This window comes from Salmo salar, chromosome 15 (genome assembly GCF_965601325.2).
Source record: "Salmo salar chromosome 15, fSalSal1, whole genome shotgun sequence".
NCBI classification, from domain to species: domain Eukaryota; kingdom Metazoa; phylum Chordata; class Actinopteri; order Salmoniformes; family Salmonidae; genus Salmo; species Salmo salar.
The window spans coordinates 52084388-52105067 of NC_138305.1; the positions used below are offsets into that span (position 1 = coordinate 52084388).

General features: G+C 41.5%; 1 protein-coding gene across 4 annotated transcripts; it reads right to left on the reverse strand.

Moving 5' to 3' along the window:
* Positions 1-206: 206 nt before the first annotated feature.
* On the reverse strand, positions 207-11804 carry LOC106571676 (transcription initiation factor IIA subunit 1). Of its 4 annotated transcripts, none has more exons than XM_014145012.3 (12): positions 11576-11804; positions 9690-9791; positions 9251-9410; positions 8654-8692; positions 8405-8469; positions 7643-7718; positions 7402-7440; positions 7017-7150; positions 5383-5484; positions 4859-5119; positions 3021-3110; positions 207-2782 (listed from the first exon to the last, which is right to left on the reverse strand). In XM_014145012.3, the coding sequence occupies exons 1-12, from the start codon at positions 11603-11605 to the stop codon at positions 2675-2677; spliced, it is 1206 nt and encodes a 401-aa protein (XP_014000487.1). In that variant the 5' UTR covers positions 11606-11804; the 3' UTR covers positions 207-2674. The 4 variants fall into 4 exon arrangements, with proteins under 4 accessions (XP_014000487.1, XP_014000486.1, XP_014000489.1 ...); XM_014145011.3 differs by having other exon boundaries at positions 6999-7150; XM_014145014.3 differs by lacking the exon at positions 7402-7440.
* Positions 11805-20680: the final 8876 nt, after the last annotated feature.

The window sequence follows — 20680 nt, forward strand, 5'->3', positions numbered from 1 at the left end:
AATGTGGAAACTAAAGATTTTCATCTCCGTGGAAAAGGACTGTAGATTTATAGCTGATCGAATGCTCAGTTACAAAAAAAGTTTGTGTCAAAGCTACATCACCCGAATTCTTTATTTTCTGAGGTAAGAAATTCTTAAATTCTGCCACTCATCTGTCAATGAACGATTATACTATTCCAGTAAAAACACAAAAAGCCATACACAAACAAGTTTGATATTACTTTAATAAAATGTTTAGAAAAGGCAAAAAACTCAATAAAATACTACCTTCTCTAATTAGTTGTATTCAAAGCACATCCAAGTTATGATCATTTACAAAGATATTTGATTTTAAATAAAATAAAAGTTATATGAATGATAATACAAACGATACATCTCAAACAAACCGTTTTCTTGAACAGCAGTTGAAAAGCATGGTACATGAAGAATAAAATAAGTCAAAGTACATTATCTAGAGAAATCCTCTCTCCAAATGATTATCATTATATGTGAATACCTAAAAGCCAAACTAAAATCCAAAAAGGCACATCCGAAATTACATCAGGGAATTAGAACACGTGGAATTAGGAACAATGCTAAAATAATTTGATAGAAAAAAAATGGTCAAAACCACTTGAGCAGAAGAGTGGCTCATATCATATGCTACTGCTTGTCCAAGCGCAGAGTTCCAGAACTAGAAGCTACTCTGAAATGTTCCAGCATACATTCCTCAACAGAATGACTACTTTAGTCATGAGTCGGGCCATTGTGTCTGAGAATGACTGCACAGGCATACGTATACACACACACACAAAACCCAAACAGAATCAAAGCTACTAAGAAAAAGCTGAAAACATACTTTATTTATTTCAGAGATTTTGTTGTTGCAATGGGGAACTGTTAAAATAAACTGCAGAGAACACACACCTTGCCCCCCAGAAGTTGAAACCTGCTTGAACAGGACTTTTATAAAATCATCATGATTAAAATGAAAGCACAAGACAGACAGTGCTGTACACAGCAGCCAAGACATGGCCCACAGCACATGCAGCCTAGTCCAACCAACTAAAAGAAAAAAAAGGAACACTTCGTATCATCATAAGAGCACATATTGGTGTGGCTTCTTGATTACTTTTTACCCCCCCCAAAAAATATATATAACACTGCCTGAGCTTTCAGGAATAAATACAAAAATCGACAAAAGAAATGAATCACAAAAATGTTATCTATTTGTACTGTAAAATCAGAAAGGGGATGTGGGGTGTCCATTCTTCCAACAACATTAACTGATGAATCCATCTTCAACAAGCAGTGAACTCGGACAGACCTCACACACACACAATATTGGGCATGCTGTGGCCAAACTTGACTGACTTCACGATACATCGACACTGACAATGCAAAGCTCCAGCTGGCTGCACTGATTAACCACTGAATTAAAAGACCAGATACACAAAACAGGAAAACTAAGTGTTTGAAGACATTTGTACAATAATTGTATCTATCCATTCATTGGCTGATTAATTAACCGTCTTTGCACGGGGTCAGTCAACGATAGGATGATTTAGGAGGGCTTGAAAAAGAAGCAGACTGGGGATTTAAAGAAATCCCCTATGGCATCCTATTCCCTTTGTAGAGCACTACTTTTGACCAGGGCTCACAAAAGTGCATTCTATAGGGAATAGGAGGTGCCCTGGGTTCCCTTCACTCAATTTACATCACTAAGTCGTTACCGTCCTTTTGCCTTTAGTGGGGTTGATCATCATAACAATAAAAATATACAAAGTTACGATTACAGGAGGGGAGCGCTACACTGCCGAACACAGTGGGTACTAGTAACAACTGGATACCCGGAAGGAAACTTCTAGTATGGACCATGAGAACACGTGGCAGGAATATCATATCAGTGACATGGAATGGAGATTTACAACAAGAAGCTAATAACATCGGCTTTTGCAAACAGCCATCTTAACTCAATACACTGGTGTCAACTTTACTGTGTAGTGCAGGGTCACTTTGAGGGGGGGAAAAAAACCTACTACAATTGACTGACAAGTTCCCTAGCCAATCACTGGGCACAACTGGAATTGACAGATTTCCCTGTCCAATAGCTAGGCATTTTCACTGAAATTTGACCTCGATTCAAACATATAAAGTGTTTAGGGTGGGTCAAGTCGGTGGTTATATCTGGTCCACTACAACTGCAAGTGAGTAAGACCGTCAGTTCAAACTGAAGGTGAATTCATTCAAACAAAGAAGCGCAAAGGATCCCTCCTCTTCTGAGGGTTCTACGATGCAGGGACAGTGTTCTCAGGCTTGTTGGGTATTGATACTGAAATACCATTCATTCAGATGTGCATTTCACAGTTTTGGGTGGTGTCATATTTTCCTTCCCCCACCAACCCACCACAGGTCTTCGGGCTGAAATGTCTCCAGTGATTCCCTGGGTCTTCAGTTATTGAGGTCTCCCTCTTTCTCCAACAGAAAGTTCCAGAGTTCTTTTGTGGTGTTTTGTTGCTTTGCCTACGTTCCAAACAGCACCCTATTCCCCTATGTAGTGCACTCATTTTGACCAGAGGACTATGGGCCCTGGTCAAAAGTAGTGCACTACAAAAAAACAAAAAAAAAATTAAAAAAAATTAAAAAAATTGGTAATAGGGTGCCATTTTGGATGTACCCTTTTTTGTGGTGTGTTTTACCACTCAGCGTCCCCGATGGCTTTGGAGAAGACGTAGTCTCGGCCATTCAGGTTCATGATCCCATCCTTCAGGTGGAACTTCCATTTGTTCTTACTTCTGTGGATCTGAGGAGAGAAAAGCATGAGGTAGGAACAGACTGGGATGCCTCGCTCTTTCACACAATACAGTGTGTGTGTGTATGTGTGTGTGTGTGAGGAGAGGAGGGAAACCAAATGGACAGTGTCAGTGATGGCGTTAGGAGAAAACGGGGATACCAGTCACATACACAGGAAGTCTGGGGTTTCCTCACTGGATTCTCATATACAGGATACCTCGTATTGTAGTCATCTGTGGATGACTTACCTTGTCGTACTGGCACACCACCACGTTCTCTGTGTCAAACAGTTCTTGGTCCTCCTCATCACTCACGTCATCTTCACTGTTCAGAGGCTCCTGAAAGAGAGGGGGGGGGGGGGGGGGGGATTAATAACCTACATACTGTGCATTCAAAGATTCAAAGTATTCAGGCCCCTGGACTTTTTCCACATTTTGTTACGTTACAGCCTTTTTATAAAATGGATTAAAGAAAACCAAAAATCTTCAATCTACACACAATACCCCATAATGACAAAGCGAAAACAGGTTTTGAAATGTTTGCAAATTGATAAACAAAAAACTGAAATACCTTATTTACATAAGTATTCAGACTCTTTGCTATGACACTCAAAATTGAGCACAGGTGCATCCTGTTTCCATGAATCATCCTTCAGATGTTTCTACAACTTGACTGGAATCCACCTGTGGTAAATTCAATTGATTGGACATGATTTGGAAAGGCACACACCTGTCTATATAAGGTCCCACAGTTGACAGCGCACGTCAGAGTAAAAACCAAGTTATGAGATCGAAGGAATTGTCTGTAGAGCTCCAAGACAGGTTTGTGTCGAGGCACAGATCTGGGGAAGGGTACCAAACAATTTCTTCAGCATTGAAGGTCCCCAAGAACACAGTGGCCTCAATCATTCTTAAAAATGGAAGAAGTTTGGAACCACATAAAGACTATTCCTATAGCTGGCCACCCAGCCAAACTGAGCAATCGGGGGAGAAGGGCTTTGGTCAGGGAGGTGACCAAGAACCTGATGGTCACTCTGACAGAGCTCCAGGGTTCCTGTGGCGATGGGAGAACCTTCCAGAAGGACAACCATCTCTGCAGCACTCCACCAAATCAAGCCTTTATGGTAGAGTGGCCAGGCAGAAGCCACTCATCAGTAAGAGGCACATGACAGTCTTGGAGTTTGCCAAAAGGCACTTAAAGGCCTCTGACAATGAGAAACAAGATTTTCTAGTCTGATGAAACAAAGATTTAACACTTTGGCCTGAATGCCAAGCGTCACGTCTGGAGGAAACCTGGCACCATCCTACGGTGAATCATGGTGGTGGCAGCATCATGCTGTGGGGATATTTTCAGCGGCAAGGACTGGGAGACTAGTCAGGATTGAGGAAAAGATTAATGAAGCAAAGTACAGAGAGATCCTTGAAGAAAATCTGCTCCAGAGCACTCAGGACCTCAGACTGGGGAGAAGGTTCACCGGGACAAGTCCCTGAATGTCCTTTAGTGGCCCAGCCAGAGCCTGGACTTGAACCAGATCGAACATCTCTGGGTAGACCTGAAACTAGCTGTGCAGCAACGCTCCACATCCAACCTGACAGAGCTTGTGAGGATCTGCAGTAAAGAGTCGGAGAAATCCCCAAATACAGGTGTTCCAAGTTTGTAGCATCACACCCAAGAAGACAAAGCAGTGATCGCTGCCAGAGGTGCTTCAACAAAGTAAAGGGTCTGAATACTTATGTAAATGTGTTTATATATTTTTTATTAGCAAACATTTCTAAAAACCTGTTTTTGCTTTGTCATTATGGGATATTGTGTGTAGAAGAGGGAATTATTTTCTCTCCAATTTTAAAATAAAGCTGTAAAGTAACTAAAGTCAAGGGGTCTGAACACTTTCCAAAGGCACTGTATATCCATCCTTTCAGTCAATCTCTACAGCCAAATCTAGAGAGTACAACAGTGTGCTGGTAAAGTGCTTTGGAACTGGTTAGAGACAGTTTTGCTCACCTAGTCAGTAGGTCATACAAACATTCTAAAGGTAAAAGTTTAGAACCATTGTATCTCTCTCGGTCTCATTGAGAGTACTACCCACCTCCTCCACCTGGCCGTCCTCCCCTCCATCTTTATCCTTGTCTTCATCCTCATCCTCATCATACTCCTCCTCCTCCTCGTCCTCATCCTCTGAGGACGTGTCCCCCGCGCCGTCAACCTGCAGCATCATAGGAGGCTGCTGCTTGGCTTGCTGCTGCTGCTGCGGGGGCCCTGGCGCAGCGCCACCCTGGACCTGTTGTACTTGTTGGACCTGCTGTTGGATCTGCTGCACCTGGCCGGGCTGGCCTGGCATCTGCATTACCTGAAGAGAGGGATGGGTTGAGAAGGATTGGGTGGTGAGAGCTGGGGTGTTCAGCAGAGGAATCACCATTTGTATAATACGGTAAATAATTCCCTCTTGCATATGCATATCTATAGATTCTCAAAAGCTGAGTGTAAAAATACATTGAATGTAGGTATACTAATGCATATTTTATAAAAACAAAACATTTCAGGGGAATACGTGTACCATCTTTTTGTTTCTTTAGAGCGCCAGTAGTGACTAGTGAGTGTTTGATATCTGACCTGTGCGTTCTGCTGGACCTTGTTCCCAGTGAGGACGATCTGTTGAGGCTGGATGATGACTCCAGTCTGCTGCGGGTGGCCTCCCTGGAGAGGAGCCAGCACCTGGGGGGCAGCAAGATGACATTACACCCCACTGAACCACCAGGAACTAGTAACGGACACGTCACCTTCCAAAACCACTCAGCTTGCACAACATAGCCATCTTAAGCCACTTCTGTAAATCTGAGGACCTCACAGAAGGCCCATAGGGTAACGGCCATTTTATCCTCCTCTACTCATGCCATCTATCACAGCTTTGACACAAGACCAGGTATTCTGGCACTGGTTAGTGAGCAAGTGGCCGCAAAATATTCTTAATTGAACTGTGGACAATCTGCACGAGGAGGACCACGTCCACCAGAGGTACCACCATGTCTATTTCAGCCACACCCGTCGCTGACATGCGTATAAAACCGAGCACACAGCCATGCAATCTCCATAGTCAGGCATTGGCAGTAGAATGACCCGTACCGAAGCGCTCAGTAACTTTCAATGTCGCACCGTCATAGAATGCCACCTTTCCAACATGTCAGTTCGTCAAATGTCTGCCTTGCTAGAGCTGCCCCAGTCAACTGTACGTGCTGTTATTGTGAAGTGGAACCGTCTAGGAGCAACAACGTCTCAGCCGCGAAGTAGTAGGCCACACAAGCTCACAGAGCAGGACCGCCGAGTGCTGAAGCACGTACAAATCGTCTGTCCTCTGTTGCATCACTCACTACAGTGTTCCAAACGGCCTCTGGAAGCAACATCAGCACCAAAACTGTTAGTCGGGAGCTTCATGAAATGGTTTCCATGGCCAAGTAGCCGCACAAGCTTAAGATCACCATGCGCAATGCCAAGTGTCGGCTGAAGTGGTGCAAAGCTCGCCGTCATTGGACCCTGGAGCAGTGGAAGCACGTTCTCTGGAGTGATGAATCACGTTTCACCATCTGGCAGTCCGACGGATGAATCTGGGTTTGGCGGATGCCAGGAGAACACTACCTGTCCAAATTCTACCATAGTGCCAACTGTAAAGTTTGGTGGAGGAGGAATAATGGTCTCGGGCTGTTTTTCATGGTTCTGCCTAGGCCCCTTAGTTCCAGTGAAGGGAATCTTAATGCTACAGTATACAATTACATTTTAGACGATTCTGTGCTTCCAACTTCTTGGCAAAAGTTTCAGGAAGGCCCTTTCCTGTTTCAGCATGACAATGCCCCCGTGCACAAAGTGAGGTCCATACAGAAATGGTTTGTTGAGATCGAGGTGGAAGAACTTGACTGGCCTGCACAGAGCCCTGACCTCAAACCCATCGAACACCTTTGGGATGAATTGGAACGCCGACTCTGAGCCTGGCCTAATCGCCCAACATCAGTGCCCGACCTCACTAATGCTTGTGGCTGAATGGAAACAAGTCCCCGCAGCAATGTTCCAACATCTATTGGAAAGCCTTCCCAGAAGAGAGGAAGCTGTTACAGCAGCAAAGGGAGGACCAACTCCATATTAATGTCCATGATTTTGGAATTAGATGTTCAACAAGCAGGTGTCCACATACTTTTGGTCATGTAGTGTATATGTTGGAGGACGGCGAGCAGACCTACCTGTGTAATGGGGCGTACCTGCTGTATTACGGGAGCCTGCACGCCACCCGGCTGCATCTGAGGAAGGACCTGCTGTTGTAGCACCATCTGCTGCTGGGGCTGGATGATGTACTGAGCACCGTTGGCTGCACGCACAAACTGTAGGATCTGACCTGGGGCCAGAGAGGAGGAGAGCGGAGGATATTAGACCTATGAAGAGTATGTTCAGGATCTGACTGGAGAACAGAGGAGAGGAACGAGCGATGAAGACCAAAGCCCTCGAGACCCAGACTCAACCTCGTGAGACTCAATCAAAGATCCATATTATCGAAACCATGACCAGACCAAGAACAGTTTGAATGTTGAGAAACAAGTATATTAACAAGTCAGAAAGAAAGGCTTCTTATTCCTAGGTTGTACACACCATCCGCTGTCTTAATATAACAATTCTGGGACAAATTGCCTGATGTGCGTCACCCGGGAAGGACATAAGAAATCCAGGGCAGAAAAAAAAAAAAAAAAAAACAGATTGGTATTTGGTGAGGTAATCTTTCTGCAACAATACGGCTGTGTATATACTTTTAGTTGTCAAATAATCAATGAATCACTATGCAGTATTATAATACATGATTAATACTAGAGCTAGTGTGATGCTAATGTTCTACCTTGGCTGGTGATAAGCTGATGGTAGGGACTGACACCTGTGGGTAAGGCCAGGGTTGCTGCGGTGGCTGCTGCACTCTACAGGACAAACAGAGAAAACGCACATTACTATCCAGGCAAGGACAAAGAGCTACTCCTAATCATTCACAGAAAATATTTACAAAATAAAGAGAGGGTGCGCTAGAGTGTGTGCTTGTTCAAGATAAGACTCTGCACAGATAAACAGATCTTCAAAACGCCTGGAGAAGCATTTAAAATGTAACCTATCACTTTGCTATAATAATCCTATATTCTGTGCAGACCGGTAAAATCTGTGCATCGCACAAAGACTACAGCATCTAAATCTGACACGTGAGTTCAGAAGACAAAACAAATTGATGGGGGAAGGTTAGAGAGGGAAAAAAACAGGCCGTCCGAAAAACAGGTCAGAAAACTAGGGAGACACCTTTCTATCCAATCTGAAAAACAGAGCTAGAGTATCCCAGAGTCTAAGACTGATCTAACTTCAGCTCAGAAAATACCCCGGGGGGGGGGGGGGGAAGACGAGTTGTGAGACTCTTCTCGGTTTATCTGCTCAGTAATCCAGTCTGAAATCCGTAGCTCTCACTAAACGATTTCCTGAGTGGCCTCGCTTCTCCTCCCCTCATCCCTCTGTTCCATCTGTCCTCCAGCTGGCCTGGTCAGTGTCACGCTCAGCGCCAGCTCTTATGTCACCGGTCCTAAACGTGTAGTCCATCTACAGACAACCGCCCTACTCCACTCACCATCCCCGTTGCACTCATGTGCTGCAGAATCTTAGGATCCTGCACAATGACTTGCTGCTGGGGTGCTGTGGAGAGACAGGGGAGATGCATGTATTCATTAAAGTATTGATTACACACGCAGTAATTAAACTTCTAAAAAATTTGAAACATCTTGCCAATGCCACTTTGGAACAAACTGTGTGTGTGTGTGTGTGTGTGTATGTAAACAATAAATACTGTATTATAATCATAATCAAGGGATTATATTACCGCTTGTGACAGTAGGCCGGGTGGATTGCCAGCTCGTCACTGTGAATGAGAATGGATTCTCTTTTCAATGCATTTGTGGTTTTCATATACTTTGCAGATAGTCATTTCAAGTAGTTCTTTGAAATGGACTTTGAATTGGGCACTTTAGACGAGAACCTGTTGTGTCTGGACTCATAGCAATTTATATCATACACTGCGAGTGTGAAAAGACCAGACATGGTGGTTAGGGCTGGCAGGCAGGGCAGGTCTGAGGTGGGTGGTTGGCTTTAAAGGGCTGTGTCAGAGAACCATCTACATGGGTTTTACATAGCACTTTTCAATGCCCCAAATATGCTCATACACTGGAGGTGGTGAGAAAGAAGGTGGTTAGAGGTGTTAGAGGCTGGGCATGGCTGTAAAATGGGGCAATGGCTTATAGGCCAGGTTAATTTCCTCTACACAGATTCAACCTAATCCTGGATTAAAAAGCCTTATCAATTGAGAATCTCCATTGAACATGCTTTTTAACTCTAGGACTGGGCTTAATCTGTGTCTTGGGAAACCAGCCCATAACATACCAAGGACAGCAGGGGTGATGTGTCAGGGCCGAGGACTCACCTTGCTGCTGCGGGGGCAGGAGGACCTGCTGTGCCTGGGCTTGCTGGGTGGCCTGCTGGGCCTGTTGGGCCTGCTGATGGGCTGCTGCCTGGAGGGCCGCCTGCTCCTCGGTATGGAAGCCCTCCACTGCCTTACTCTGCATCAACTTGTTCTCCCACAGCTAGGGAAGATGAGAGGAAGATAACTTTAAAAATGGAGGGGTAAGTAAGAAGTTGACCATCAGCTTATAGACTAATATAACTTCATGTTTTCCAGAGGGATCTTCAGACTTGCTTATCCTCTGACCACAAACGGAAGGTAGAATTAGATGGTCCATTCATTTGGGATTGAGGCTTAGAGGTCTCATATTGCATAATAGCAGGATCTACTACAGATCTGCTAAAGAGGAAGAATATTCTACAATGGAATGCGACTAAAAAGGAAGTGATGAGTTCCGTACCGTTTTGAGCTCCATGAGAACCTGCTCGTCCACCCCCTCATCCAGGAAGAGCTCCCGGACTTCGTTGATAACATCTTCAATCACAGACCTGTACAGTTTAGGCTGACAGAACATTCAGAGTACTGTTAGAAGTGCTCTAATATAGAGTATAGTTATTCCACATGGTGATAAATGAAATGTACTCAAATGCAACTTGGTAAAGAATGTCAGCCAACAAATAATGCAAAATGTCATGTTTTGAAAAATGTCATTTTGGGGCATGACTGCCTTTGAACATCAGTGCCAGGCATTCATAAACTGCATACCATAAGAATCATAAAATTAAACAGAATTTAGAAACTATAGAATTGCAAAAAAAAAGTGCCATTCTTACAATTTAACTATGTAAAATCAATTCCAAATTATGATTTGTAAAGTGAAAGTGTGCAGACTTTCATTGCATTCCCCAAAATGTTACAAATTCTTGGACAAGTTGGGACAATTCATCATCAAGTTATCAAGTCATTAATATACGATTGAACATAGTTTGGAAACCCTAGACTAGACCACAAATGTGCAGTGCATATGGGAGCTTTCAAACCGTAAACAAGTTAACGCAGCAATCGTTTCTCAACCAATCAATCCTTTAGGATTTTCTCAAACTGTAAACAACCTAAACAAACCGATCAGCTGGCGAGAAGTAAACTCAATAGGCCGTGCACAACATAGCTTAACATTCAATCATACACCGTCAAACTCAAACGGTCGCGTGAACACCGACAAAAGGTCATTTTCCCCGGTGTCACCGTCGCTCTCCCCGCCTCTTGGCCTGTCTGCTCACTATTTCAAGCTCAGTCGGGTGTTTATATGTAGAGACGGTGACGTAGGGTTGAGTAGCGCCTTCCCATCCCGGGCAGTCTATATTAGAGAGCCAATATGGCTGTATAAAACCGAGCTGCGGAAAGGAGGAAGGTCACAACCGTCAAGAGAGGAGACATGGAAGCCATTTTACGGAGCCGGGGTCAGGCACACATTGCCTCACGCTCGCAGTCACTAATATTCCAATGTTGGACGTAAATGGGGTTGTTGCTAGAAGATAGTGTGACTTTAGCTGGTTAAAATGTGATTTTAGAGACGGACAAATAAATAGTGGAGAATAGAGGGCTACGTGTTTTGGGGCGGCTAGCGAGCAGCCTTGTTCGTGTAATGGTGGACAGAGGCACTGTACGACCTTGTTTGAAATTATCAAGCAATACATAGCACCTGAATCAGTTTTAATTCCGACAATAGGAATTAAACAAATGCATTGGATGAGAAGGTGCTTCCAACTGTACATCAAGGCAAACTGCTAGTTTTCATTAGGCTCCAGGAACAATTCCTAAACTCGAAGATACTGTAGATAGGTACCGTACTAACTAGTAACTAACGTTATTGATAGCTAACTACGTTATATTATTTTTTAGGTAGCTCTCCAGTCCACATTGAAAATGCATCAATATAGTTGATGCATGTTGACTAGCTAACGTTACTGTAGTTAGGTGGCATAGCTTGCAAATTAGACGAGGCTCAAAACACATTTCTAACTTGATATTTAATTATTTAGCTTAAAACTAAAAGACTTGGCTAAAGGTTAACACTGCATCTGAGAACATTTGCCCAAGATAAGTTAAAAACGTCATTCCCCAGCTGCATTCTGAAAATGATTTAGCTATGGTTTCGAAGAGGTTAAAATGGCTGTTGTACTTATGGCTATCATTTTTATTCATGAGAAAACCTAAATTGTTCGCCAAAAATACTCCCTAGGTAACTTATTTTAATGTTTTTGCACTCAAAATTATTTTTTGGCAGTTAGTTTGCCATCATAACTAGTTCTGTCTCACTAACTACCCTCTGAGAATGATCCTTACCACTGGATTCGAGTTAGCCGAGCTCGCCATTACGCGTAGTGTAAAACCACACGAAAATGAAGCGAGGAATGAGAGCAAAAAAAGGAAAAACGATCTAAAACAACTGGGTACGATACTTAAAATTAGCCGGCATAACTTTTGTAAATAAAACACAGATTTGAACGGTCTTATTTACAAATCCGGTCTGTGCCTTCCCAGCCGTTCTTCGCCCGCCGTTGTCCTCCTTTATATACTGAGCTGGAGCTGCGAGTGCGCGAGACATAAGGCAGGTCAACCCGGTCATTACCGCGAGAGTCCGCGGGAATATCGTACAGAAGAAAAACATTCAGTTTTAACAGTACCTCGAAATGTATTTTTACGTAGTGTATTGGGAATTGAGTGAATGAAAGTATTCACAAAAAGCAAATAGCTTTGCTTCAATCGTTTCTGATTAGCTTTGATGCTGACTACTGTTTTTTTAGTTTTTTTTGTATTACTACGTTTTGTTTGGTAAATAAACATAAACATCACAATGCATTCATGCAATCTGTTTTTTTTTATATATATACCAGACGTTGCAAAACAAGGTAAACTGTCTAATGCCATATTTCCAAGGCAGGCACAGAAATGTACGAGCTATGCGAAAATAGTTTTTTCTCATAGAGTGAACCAGTAGTCTGTAATGCAGATTGGATGGTGCCGCCAGTGGAAACTATCATGTTTATAGATTGGATAATCTTCCTTTTTCTAAATATTTTTCGTTGTTTCGCCCAACAAGCAAGTTTGGGGTGTTAGTATCTAGGTCAATGAGAGTGTCGAATTTGATCAACAAAAAATGAATGGATTATATGCTACGTGATGTTTATTTGATCGAATAGAAGATTCGTAATGCTTATAAAGTTGTTACGAGTGTACTGATAAAAGTAGGACATGTGCAACGTTAAGAAAAAATACTTTATATCGGAGTTGTCTCGAGATGACTATGCAAATTTTGCTTAAGGCTAGTAGCATAGCGTCTCCCTCCATTGAATACAGGCGGTTGACGTCAACAACCCTCATCGAATATTCAAAAAAGGACTACAACAATGAGATGTATCCACCAATCCAACGAACAGATAAACTCGACAGCCCGCAGTGCAGCGTTGAGGACAACGACTCCCATTGTTAGCTCAAAGAGCACAGGAGGTTGGTGGCATCTTAATTGGGGAGGACGGGCTCGTGGTAATGGCTGGAGCAGAATAATTGGAATGGTGTCAACAACATCAAACACGTGATTGATGCCATTCCACCATTCCAGCCATTATTATGAGCCATCCTACCCTCAGCAGCCTCCACTGGCGAAGATACATGTAGCTTGTCAGTATATCCACAATCTTTGGTTATAATAAGGAAGTGAACGTTAATGATATTAAGGGTTAAATGGAAAAAATCTGACCTCTGAGATAAAATGGGATGGCCCTCTCTTCAGCAAAATATATTTTAAAGTGGATAGCAGAGAACATCCTTACCGTTACCCTCACTTCTTGGACAGACCGGAGCCTTAGATATGATGTTTTAGAAAGTGTTCTTCGTCTTGTAAGCATTATGGCAATGCAATAATTTTGATCGTGTACAGGGCTGCGGGCCAGAAGGTTATCGGTTCACAGACCACGTAGAGAAGAGTATCGGTGGAAAGATCTCCTTTATAGTAAAAGCATGAATCTATCATCGTATTTGCAGGTCTGAAGAAAAATGCTTTTTATAAACATTTCATGCATTTCATACTTAATTTTACAAAGCAGAATCTTTTTTAATACCACACAAATTACAGGCTAAGAATGGACCAAGATAGGCCTGCAGTGCCTAAAGAAAGTATTCACACCCCTTGACTTTTTCCACATTTTGTTGTGTTACAAAGTGGGATTTAATTGTCATTTTTTGTCAACGATCTACACAAAATACTCTGTAAAGTCAAAGTGGAAGAAAAATTCGAACATTTATAAAAAATAAATGGAAAATAGAAAAACACATATATTGATTAGATACAGTTGAAGTCGGAAGTTTGCATACATTTAGGTTGGGGTCATTAAAACTCAATTTTCAACCACTCCACAAATTTCTTGTTAACAAACTATAGTTTTTGCAAGTCGGTTAGAACATCTACTTTCTGCAGTAATTTTTCCAACAATTGTTTACAGACAGATTATTTCAATTTATAAGTCACTGTATCACAATTCCAGTGGATCAGAAGTTTGCATACACTAAATTGACTGTGCCTTTAAACAGCTTGGAAAATTCCAGAAAATGATGTCATGGCTTTAGAAGCTTCTGATAGGCTAATTGACATAATTTGAGTCAATTGGAGGTGTACCTGTTGATGTATTTCAAGGCCTACCTTCAAGCTCAGTGCCTCTTTGCTTGACATCATGGGAAAATCAAAAGAAATCTGCCAAGACCTCAGAAAAAAAATTGTAGACCTCCACAAGTCTGGTTCATCATTGGGAGCAACAATCCCAGAACAACAACAAAGGACCTTGTGAAGATGCTGGAGGGAACAGATACAAAAGTATCTATATCCAGAGTAAAACGAGTCCTATATCGACATGAGCTGAAAGGTCGCTCAGCAAGGAAGAAGCCACTGCTCCAAAATCGCAATAAAAAAGCCAGACTACGGTTTGCAACTGCACATGGGGACAAAGATCGTACTTTTTGGAGAAATGTCCTCTAGTCTGATGAAACAAAAATAGAACTGTTTGGCCATAATGACCATCGTTATGTTTGGAGGAAAAAGGGGGCTGCTTGCAAGCCGAAGAACACCATCCCAACCGTGAAGCATGGTGGTGGCAGCATCATGTTGTGGGGGTGCTTTGCTGCAGAGGGACTGGTGCACTTGGCAAAATAGATGGCATCATGAGGGAGGAAAATTGTGGATATTTTGAAGTAACATCTCAAGACATCAGTCAGGAAGTTAAAGCTTGGTCGCAAATGGGTCTTCAGAATGGACAATGACCCCAAGCATACTTCCAAAGTTGTGGCAAAATGGCTTAAGGACAACAAAGTCAAGGTATTGGAGTGGCCATCACAAAGCCCTGACCTCAATCCCATAGAAAATTTGTAGGGCAGAACTGAAAAAGCGCGTTTGAGCAAGGAGGCCTACATACCTGACTCAGTTACACCAGCTCTGTCAGTCAGGAGGAATGGGCCGAAATTCACCCAACTTATTGTGGGAAGCTTGTGGAAGGCTACCCAAAACATTTGACCCAAGTTAAACAATTTAAAGGCAATGCTACCAAATACTAATTGAGTGTATGTAAACCTCTGACCCACTGGGAATGTGATGAAAGAAATAAAAGCTGAAATTAATCATTCTCTCTACTATTATTCTGACATTTCACATTCTTAAAATCAAGTGGTTATCCTAACTGACCTAAGACAGGGAATTTTAACTAGGAATAAATGTCAGGAATTGTGAAAAACTGAGTTTAAATGTATTTGGCTAAGGTGTATGTAAACTTCTGACTTCAACTGTATATACTGTATTCTATCCTATTCTACTGTATCTTAGTTTATGCCTCCCTGACATTGCTCGTCCAAATATTTATATATTCTTATTTCCATTTCTTTACTTTAGATTTGTATGTATTGTTGTGAAATTGTTAGTTATTACTTGTTAGATATTACTGCACTGTTGGAGCTAGAAACACAAGCATTTCACTACACCCACAATAACATCTACATAATTAAAAAATCCCTATCAAAATCTCTCAATTTAAGCTAGAGATATGTTTTTTGCATGGGCTGCGTCTCAATCCACCGCAACCGCCTTTGTTGCATCTGCCTGCAGTGCTGTATCTCATCCATTGGTCCAAATCACAGATTATCCATGATATTGACCAGATACTCAAATGGCCACTCTAACAATGAAAATAAATGTATTCTTAAATGGAAGGCAGTCGGGAGGAGGCAAGATCAGGTGGGACCATAGCCAATGAGAGGGTAGATGTGCGTGTGAACAACATTCACAACTCCGATATAAAGTATTTTTTCGCCAAGTTGCCGGGATGTCACATGTCCTACTTATATCAGTACACTTGTAAGAAAATAAGCATTACGAAACTTCTATTCGATCAAATAAGCCACACGCAGCAAATAATCCATACATTTTTATGACATTGACCTCTATACAAAACTACTTGCTTGGTCAGTAAAAAAATACCAAAAAAACGCCACATGATGGAGGAGACAGATTTTGTGCCTAGTTATCCCTATTGCCTCTTCTGTATTTTTAAGAACATTTTTTTCAGTGCATTCAGAAAGTATTCAGACCCCTTGACTTTTTCCACATTTTGTTACGTTACAATTTGATTCTAAAATGGATTAAATTGTTTTTTCCATATCAATATACACACAGTATCCCATAATGACAAAGCAAAAACAGATTTAAAAAATGTTTGTGAAATGGAAATATCACATTTACATAAGTATTCAGACCTTTACTCAGTACTTTGTTGAAGCATATTTGGCAGCGATTACAGCCTCAAGTCTTCTTGGGTATTACGCTACAAGCTTGGGACACCTCTATTGGGGGAGTTTCTCCCATTCTTCTCTGCAGATTCTCTCAAGCTCTGTCAGGTTGGATGGGGAGCATCGCTGCACAGCTGTTTTCAGGTCTCCCCAGACATGTTCGATCGGGTTTAAGTCCGGGCTCTGGCTGGGCCACTCAAGGACATTCAGAGACTTGTCCCGAAGCCACTCCTACGTTGTCTTGGCTGTGTGCTTAGGGTCATTGTCCTGTTGGAAGGTGAACCTTCACCCCAGTCTGAGGTCCTGAGCGCTCTGGAGCAGGTTTTCATTAAGGATCTCTCTGTACTTTGCTCTGTTAATCTTTGATCCTGACTAGTCTCCCAGTCTCTGCCGCTGAAAAACATCCCTACAGCATGATGCTGCCACCACCATGCTTCACCGTAGGGATGGTGCCAGGTTTCTTCCAGACGTGACGCTTGGCATTCAGGCCAAATAGTTCATTCTTTGTTTCACCAGACCAGAAAATCTTGTTTCTCATGATCAGAGGACTTTAGGTGCCTTTTGGTAAACTCCAAGCAGGCTGTGCCTTTTACTGAGGAGTGGCTTCCATCTGGCCACTACCATAAAGGCCTGATTGGTGGAGTGCTGCATAAATGGTTGTCCTTCTGGAAGGTTCTCCCATCTCCACAGAGGAACTCTGGAGCTCTGTCAGTGTGACCATCGGGTTCTTGGTCACCTCCCTGACCAAGGCCCTTCTCCCCCGATTGTTCAGTTTGGCCGGACGGCCAGCTCTAGGAAGAGTCTTGGTGGTTCCAAACTTCTTCATTTAAGAATGATGGAGGCCACTGTATTCTTGTAAAACTTTAATGCTGCAGAAATGTTTTGGTATCCTTCCCCAGATCTGTGCCTCGACACAATCCTGTCTCAGAGCTCTACGGACAATTCCTTTGACCTGATGGCTTGGTTTTTGCTCTGTGGTACCTTATATAGACAGGTGTGTGCCTTTCCAAATCATGGGAGACACTCGGGCTCCCGAGTGGCGCATTGGTCTAAGGCACTGCGTCTCAGTGCTAGAGGCGTCACTACAAACACCCTGGTTCGAATCCAGGCTGTATCACAACTGGCCGTGATTGGGAGTCCCATAGGACGGCGCACAGCGTCGTCCGAGTTTGGCCGGTGTAGGTTGTCATTGTAAATATGAATTGGTTCTTAACTGACTTGCCTAGTTAAATAAAATAAAACATTATTTTACCACTTGTGGACTCCAGTCAAGTTGTAGAAACATCTCTAGGATGATCAATGGAAACAGGGTGCACCTAAGCTCAATTTCGAGTCTCGTAGCAACGGGTCTGAATACTTACATAATTAAGGTATTTCTGTTTTTTGCTTTGTAATAATGGGGTATTGTGTGTAGATTTATGAGGGAATTATTTTATTTAATCCATTTTAGAATAAGGCTGTAACGCAGGGGTGGGCAACTCCAGTCCTCAGGGGCCTGATTGGTGTCACACTTTTTCTACATCCCTAGCAAACACAGCTGATTAATCAAATTGCATTCTAAACTAAGATCATGATTAGGTGATTATTGGAGTCAGGTGTGTTAGCTGGGGCAATACTATGACATAACAAACTGTGGAAAAAGTCAAGGGGTCTGAATACTTTCCAAATGTACTATATATATATATATATATATATTATTATTATTTTTTTTTTTAAATTAACAACAATAAATCAATACAAAAGGTACACGAGAACACACGTATGTATAAGACAGTTGGGCTAGGGAAGGGTTCCCCAACTGGTGGCTGAATTTGGCCCGCGGCTGGTTTTATTTGTCCCCTAAAGTTTTCTGAGCATTTAAAAAAAAAAGGAAACACACACAAAAAAATTATATAATAACACAAAGCACTTAAAGGATATACACACATTTATTATTCTAACAGCGTTTTTGTTAGTAGAGTATTTAATTGTCTTAAAATATTGTTACGTCTTCAAATATCGTAAAATGTCCTTTTGTAAGGTAAGAAAAATGGGTGTTTTGTTTGTAAAATTGCATTTGTGAATATGAAATTTGGCCAGAAGAATAATGAAATTACTGTAAAAACATACAATTGTTTAAAATCATTTCTATCTTAGGTAAAGAATCCAACCACCACATCTCTCCATAGTAGGTTAAAATCTTCATAAATATGATCAATTATAAATCTAATGATGTCTTGGAACAGATTGTTTACATGAATACAATGCTTAAAAAGATGTAACACTGTTTCTGGGTGGTCCTTACAAAAGGTACAATTTGAGATAATCTTTTTTAAACTTCTTCATATTGTGGTTGGCAGGATAATGAATAATGAAAAAATAAACTTCCTTAATGTTTTTAAATAAGTAGGTATGTGTGAGGCAACATCCAAACTTTATTCCCAATACACAAGGTAAGTCAGGGTCAGGTTTTGCTTGACAAGTCCCTGAATAATAAATCAACACCTGAGGGAATGGTATTAAAAACAATTGCACAATCATTATGTGTTACAGGGATCTTGTAAAGTGATAAGAATTCCTCATAATGAAGTAAAAGACCCTCTGCATTTACAAGTTGGATCACCAATAGGATATTATTTTGGAACCAATATTCTAAAAACAAAGATGTATTTTTACACAATATGTCCCAATTCTAATAACATAATATCTGTGTGGGGAGAAATTATACTTATAAATTAAGGACAATGACAAGAAAACCTGCTGAAAACCTCACTGGAACCTTGTCAATATTATAATTGCAAACCAACATGAAGGCCACCAAAAGTAGATAAGACATGATGAGGAATAAGTTCCACATAGAAGTGGGTCTTCTTAGGCATTGTTTTATCCAATTGATCTTAAAAGTATTATTGAAAATGTATATTTTGTATTCATTATTATAAAAAAGTCCTGAAAATTAAGCCCACCATACTCATTACTACAGTTTTCCTAATGTAATGGGCACGGTTTCTCCACAGAATGTTGAAAAGCATCTGGTCTATCTCTTATTTTACAGTCAAGATATAAAGATAAAGCAGCATATGTTAGTCTAGAGCTTATTATGACTATTCCTTACAATGTCCCACTGTAGACATTGATTTAGCTTATTCTGGTTTTTTTAATAACAGGGTTAAAATTTAGGAAGCTACTAGACTTCTGATCCTTTGTAATGGTTATGCCTAAATATGTTCTAAAATAAAAAAATAAAGTTTGGTATTTCACTGGAATACCATAGTACGAGCAGTGGCGATCTTAGCATGTAAATCTTAGTAGCAAAAACTACAAGAACATTTTTTAGATGTATGCCAGCAAAGCCGCTACACAACACCAAACAATACATTAATTGCACTATAATGGTGACAAACGGTGCCCACAAACTGTTAAGGCCTACATAAAGCTGTCCCAACAGCAGAGCTTTATTTTCAGCACCATGGAGTGAATCCTTTCCACTGCTGCACCTGGCTATCAGCGGAGCCTTGTCTGGCAGCTAAACAGTTCATTCTGCCTAATTGAATGCCTTTTAAAAAAACATAGCTGATATGGCTGACTTGCTTAAACAAATGTGGTTTCTACTGACAATTGAGAAGTACAAACTATGGCATCGGGACGACGGGCGAAATCCGTGATTTCAATTAAGACATTAATGAGCGAGCTAGGATGGACGTAGTCAATATAACTATTTGTTCAGCACTTTTGAAATGTACATCGACAGAATTCAGAACATGGGCCGTCCTTACAGTATTCTCCCTGTACACCAAGTCAAAGCCATAGGTTAAATAAAGGGGGCATATAAGTAGACAATGAAAGCTCAATATTCGATGACTACATTTCTCTAAAACAGGCTATAGGCTGCATGTGCACTAAGTTATTAGGGTGAAAGGGACCAAATTATTAGGGTGAGGCACATGGGCTATACACAAAAAAACACATAGTATAACTTTTTTAGCTACAGTATACATATCTTCCTGGCATATTGCATAATTTATACAGCAGCATACAAGACATTTTTGGACTCACCTTGTTGTGCTTTGCTCACTTGAACAGGAAGGTGGCACAGCGGTCCTTCTTGTGTGTAAATTTTGTCATCAAACTTTGTCATCAAAGTCTGGTATTCTTTGGATGTATGGTGCTTTCAAGACAACTGGGAATCATGACGTCATTGATCTTCAGGAAGAGGCCCGATTTCTCAACTTGGAATTCCGAGTTGGATGACCATTCAAAACACATTTTCTCAGTCGGAGCTTGTTTTTCTTCAGAGTTCCCAGTAGTCTTGAACTCACTGAAGTCTGAGATTTCCCAGTTACAAGTTTCCAGTTGTTTTGAACGCAGCAGAAGTCATGTTGGATTGACAGCATGGCCAATGTATTCAACCTTTTCTGGTCCATGGTGTTGAATGTTTATCCTTTTAAGCTTGGAAAAAAGGCCCTTAAACCCAGACTTGGACCACGAACCCACTCCACTGAATAGCAGGCTAGTGATTATTTTGCAATGCTTGCAGTTTGCCACTGATTCCTTCCAAACCACTCATTGTTGAATTTGTGATTTCCAACTTGTGTAATGTTTATGTCCAATGGCCGATGAGCACTGATACGTTTTATATATAAT

Coding starts and splice junctions, on each gene's coding strand:
- LOC106571676 (XM_014145011.3), bottom strand. CDS start 11,605: ATGGCGAGCTCGGCTAACTCGAATCCAGTG. Junction 7,719..8,404: donor ACATGAGTGCAACGGGGATG/GTGAGTGGAGTA, acceptor TTTGTCCTGTAG/AGTGCAGCAGCCACCGCAGC. Junction 2,783..3,020: donor TGGTGTGCCAGTACGACAAG/GTAAGTCATCCA, acceptor TTCTCTCCTCAG/ATCCACAGAAGTAAGAACAA.